At 29.9% G+C, this 4896-nt stretch overlaps 2 protein-coding genes across 2 annotated transcripts in view; one reads left to right on the top strand and one right to left on the bottom strand.

Moving 5' to 3' along the window:
• The first annotated feature begins 466 nt into the window (after positions 1-466).
• LOC108572639 lies at positions 467-3149 on the top strand. Its single transcript, XM_017934898.1, has 5 exons — positions 467-545; positions 2016-2253; positions 2421-2585; positions 2792-2901; positions 2983-3149. The coding sequence occupies exons 1-5, from the start codon at positions 467-469 to the stop codon at positions 3147-3149; spliced, it is 759 nt and encodes a 252-aa protein (XP_017790387.1).
• Positions 3150-3514: 365 nt separating this feature from the next.
• LOC108572676 (CDK5 regulatory subunit-associated protein 3) overlaps positions 3515-4896 on the bottom strand; it is a 2548-nt gene continuing 1166 nt past the window's right edge. The window contains exons 4-8 of the mRNA XM_017934945.1: positions 4541-4896; positions 4199-4465; positions 3897-4108; positions 3654-3825; positions 3515-3586 (exon numbers count right to left, since the gene is read on the bottom strand). Of these exons, the coding sequence (XP_017790434.1) occupies positions 3515-3586; positions 3654-3825; positions 3897-4108; positions 4199-4465; positions 4541-4896 (1079 nt within the window). The remainder of the gene's footprint in view (positions 3587-3653; positions 3826-3896; positions 4109-4198; positions 4466-4540) is intronic.

Here is a 4896-nt window from a genome sequence, read left to right as displayed (position 1 = left end):
ATTTTGTGAATGTAACAATCTCTCCCTGGAAAAGAGGAATTTCAAAGTGATAGGGACACAGATTGAAATAAATTTCATTAAAGTGATTTTTAAGGCAGAGGATTTTTGGATCTTTCTTGGGAGAATTTTGTAAACGTAGTAGTTTTCCCTTGAATTTGATAGCGAAGGGATATTTCAAAGTATCAAGGACATAGATAGAGATAAATTTGATTAAACTGATTTTCTGTGATCAAAGGATCGGAATGAATCTTACGGTTGGATCAATTATGTGTAACGCATAATGCGTTCACGCGTGAAATGCTGCGACTCTTTGATACCGGAACTCGTAAGCTGTGGCATGTTGAATGAGTTCAGAAGAATTGGTAGCTGACATTCGAAGCTCGTTTACGGTTTTATGAGAACGTACCCGATGAAGGGGAGAAGGATTAACGCCGCATTGATTTCTCATGGCTACGATTGGCCACAGATGACAAGTCGTCGGTGGATCTCCTTCGTCCTCCTATCACTTGTGATACTCGTAACTCTACCTTGTTACGAAAATCGTGGTACGTAGTAACATTATTTAGAAAAATCATTATATAGAAAGAATTTTAAAAGATTTTAGGTATTTCAGGAATTTTAAAGAGTTTTGATTCTGAGACATTTAATTTACAGAATTTTAAGAATTTTTAAATTTGAAAGAACTTCAAAAGAATTTTAAAATTTTTACGATACTTCGAAAATTTAGAATTCTTATCTTCTATTCACCGAAATCTCACCGAGAGAGCTCCGAGGACAAGGGGAATTTAAAGTTGATAAGTTGAGAGAAATTGAACATTTAAAAAAAATTTTCAAACTTGGCTTTTCTATTCTAATATAACATTCAGATAGCATAGTGTATATTAAAGATGCTCGTTGGCAAGTTTCAAAAAGCGTATTTCATTTAGTAATGAGTATTATCGTCTGCAACTTTTTCACATTAAAGCAACGTTCAATTTTCTTACACTTACAATTAGAGCAACAACAGATTAATCTTTAATTGATTATTTTCAAGGTATAAAGAGATTAGGATAGGAATATTGTTTTGCTAAAATTGTAAAATGCGATACATTGTTATTAAAACTGTTTAATTTCTAAATAAAATTATAAACGTTCTTTTTTTTTTATTTATTTAAACTGTAATAAATAAACGACATGGATTTTGTTGTGAATGAAATTGAATCGTAGACAGAAAAAAATGTTACGATCGGAAATTTCGGAGTTGATAAGCGAGTTTTTCAGTGTCATAATTGAGTGATACATAGTTGACGGAAGTGTGCCTCGCTGTTAGAGATCGTGGTGCAGCGAGCGTGAAACGAAAGAATGGGGAACGGTGGAAAAAACGGGAAGAAAAGTGTATTTTCAAGCGGTATTAACTTAAGTGGATCGAGAAAAAGCGAATGATTCGTATTTGAAATTCTAATATTGGCAATAAAAAGTAACATATCACTCCGTAAAAATAATTTTAAAGCAAATTGTATAGTTTTTTTTCTTTTCTTCTTGTTAAAGATAAAATTTATAGAAATCACGTAGAAGTGAACATGACGAACCATGAAATTACTAAAGTACGGTACATTACCAGAAATTAGAATAATTTGAAAAAGAAAACGAATACGAGTGAAGGTAGAATAAGTCCTTAATGGTTGTAAACGATGTGCGTGCACACATTTCGTGTACTAAAAGTAGTTTACTTCGAAAATAATTTCAAAACTATGCAAAGAAGTTTTTGTGCTGAGAGGTCATTTAGTAAAATGGGAATACTTAAGTGTTCTGGCGTTACGTAGATGTAATATCTTCCTGTCTAAATTACTACGTATTATTATAGTAATTATTATAATTTGATGATAACTGATCTAATATTATTTGTACATTTTGTTAGAATTCGTAATTGATTATTAAACAAATATTGTTTGTTAAATTACATTGCATGCATTGACTTATTGTTAAATGTAATTAAGAAAGTAAACAAATAACCTTGTTTTACATTGTTTCCGCAGCCAGGAATACTCCAAGTACACAGAAATTAATTAGAAATAGACAGATATATAAGTTACACAAAGACAAACCTTTATCTAACTATATAGATGATGATTGGGATAAAGGAAATCTTCACATAGAACAAAATGATGAGCCATGGGGTTCAGTGTCTATGCAGCAGCAGAAAGAAAACATTTATATACGCGAATCTTCGTCTACTAATTTTACGTACAATGATACACGAGATAATCAACTGTTGTAAGTTACATATTTTCCAAATTCAACAATTTTTTCATTATTATAATTACGATAATTTATTATTCTTGTTTTAATAGGGGTATTTATTTAACTTAATTTTAATTATATCGATTTTATCGGATAAGAAAAATAAATTTAAATTGTTTAGAGAATGTATATTTTTTTAGAGAACACAATGAACAGAGTTTGACACATAAAAGATTTAAAAGGGGTGTAATACATCTGTATAATATGGTAGTATGTGCTACTGGATGCAATCCTTTAGCTTATAAAGGATATGGATGTTACTGTGGTTTTTTGGGTTCAGGATATGTAATAGATGGAATAGATAAGTAAGTTATTACATAAATTTCTATTTAGGCGAATTTATAATAAACTTTTTAACAGCAATTAACAACATTTATTACATTAAAAGAATTAAAATTATATCTGATTTTAATATAATATCAACAAATACAAATTTAATTTTAGAAATACCTTCTTAACAAGATAAATTCAAAAACATTAACTTAAATAACAATTTAATTATTCTTTACAGATGTTGTAAAATGCATGATTGGTGCTATGATGCTACAGAATGTCCAATGTTGTCAGAGTATTTTGTACCATATTACTGGAGGTGTTACCGTGGATATAAACCAGTATGCGGTTGGTTTTAGTGAGCACACTGTTTTATAAGTTTCTTAATAACTTGTACCTAACCAAAGCACGTTTCTCTTTGCATTATAGCCGTTGAACACGGAAACTGGGGAGAATCTGGATCATGCGCTCAGCGATTATGTGAATGCGACCGTTCTTTCGCTGAATGTTTAAGACGTTATCCTTGCCCAACAACCAAAGCTGTATGCACTTCCTCACCTTGGAGATTGGTACAAAATCTTTTTATGATCATGTAACCGTTGATGCAGAATTATAAAACATAAATAATGAAATTGGAAGTTAATTAACTAATTTATAATTTGATCATGTTGCGTGCATATACCAAAGATAATAGAGGATGTTCTTTAGTAAGTATTGTAATATTTATCAAGATAAAAGGTACAAATTTTTTTACATTATAAATCAGCAAAACAATATGTATTAAAATAACGTCTGCCTTTATTTTATCTGTATTACTTTAGTAAAGGAATAAGTATTCATTAAAATGTAAAAAGAAATGTTTAGTAAAATCTTTATACAGCACATAATACTATTCATTCCCTTCTTTGTATAATAAAATCTTATTTACAGTGAACACTTTCAATTTTATCGTTTTAGTTATTTACAAAATATTTACGCCTCCAGTTAAATGTACGACTCTATTTTTATATCTTCTTGAAATATCTTTCTCGATCTGTAAAGAGAAAGAAAAGATCAATAGATAAATATATATATTGAGTAAGTACACAATAAAATAATACCTCTGTTTGCAGTTCTTTTGTTTTCTGTATAAGAAGTTGTAAAAGAGGTCGAATAGTATTAGCTTCGTCTGCAGCACTTTCTCTTTTTTCTTTTATAGTCTTTTGTAAAGTTATCATTTTATCAACTAAACTTAATTTTTGTTTTAATGACGAAGCTAAAACATCCACGTACCTATAAAAGCAAATAAATTATTGATTCGTTTAAAATAATATACAAATATAACATTTCTTTATTTGGATTACCTTCCAGAATGTTTGATGTTATGTAAATGCTGAACTTTAGTATTCAAAATTTCAGATATAACAACTTGAACATTATCTAACATATTCTGAGTTCTTTCTAAAGTGGAATGCTGTAGAATAGATGATGAATCTTGTAACTGACTGAAGCTCAAGAAATTTATACTATCATCGCCTTTAAACTCATATAAACGTAATTTAAGAAATGCTTCCAACTATAAAAAAATAGCTTGTTGAAGCAATACATTTTAGCAGTCATTCAAAATGACACACGTAGTTAAAAAAAAATGCAACAAAGTATGTACCTCAAATAATTGATTAATAAAATCACTTCTAGTAGCTGGATTATCAAGGACTGTATATGCTTCAGTGCCAGTAGCAGTTCCACCTTCATGACCAGCTGCTTCTACAACTATACCAGATTCTTCTAAAGAAATATTATAATCAATATCTCCAGGTGCAACATCTTCTACGTTTCCGTCACCCCAATCAATTTCACCTCCAACATCTAAATTAACATCATCACCAAAATCTATACCCCCATTTAAGTCAATCTCTCCAAAATCGATTCCCTAGATTAATATAAAAATTTCTGTTTTAAGGTTCTACAAATTATAATGTGTAACATTTTAGAATCATTTACATACAATATTATTAGCATCTTCAACTTTCTTCTTCCTTAAGTCATCATTCTCCAAACTTATATTTAAAGGTGGCTCACTAACTGATAGTGGAGCTTCTCCATAAATCCATTCATATGTGGTAGTGTTTCCTTTATCTAAGTTAATATAATTTAACATACCAATTATATATTTTACCATAGGAACACAACCACCATCATGCTGCCTACCAAGAGTGTATTCAACAAAGCCACAGTAAAATTCTACAGCTTTTTCTAATGATTTCGTTTTTTTGGCAATATTTTCATAAATGTCTGGAAGTTCTTTGACTTTCTCTGCTAGTTCCTGCTTAATATGTTCACCAGGAATACCCATTTGCTTAC

The sequence above is a fragment of the Habropoda laboriosa genome, unplaced genomic scaffold (genome assembly GCF_001263275.1).
Source record: "Habropoda laboriosa isolate 0110345459 unplaced genomic scaffold, ASM126327v1 scaffold22, whole genome shotgun sequence".
Classification (NCBI taxonomy): domain Eukaryota; kingdom Metazoa; phylum Arthropoda; class Insecta; order Hymenoptera; family Apidae; genus Habropoda; species Habropoda laboriosa.
The sequence above is the reverse complement of the archived record's forward strand: the minus strand, read 5'-3'. Positions and strand labels throughout refer to the sequence as shown.

Excerpts from the sequence above, each read along its gene's own strand:
- LOC108572639 (XM_017934898.1), top strand. The coding sequence starts at position 467 with ATGACAAGTCGTCGGTGGATCTCCTTCGTCCTCCTATCACTTGTGATA. Across the intron at positions 546-2,015 it reads ACCTTGTTACGAAAATCGTG|CCAGGAATACTCCAAGTACA; the intron begins GTACGTAGTAAC and ends TTGTTTCCGCAG. Across the intron at positions 2,902-2,982 it reads TGGATATAAACCAGTATGCG|CCGTTGAACACGGAAACTGG; the intron begins GTTGGTTTTAGT and ends TTTGCATTATAG.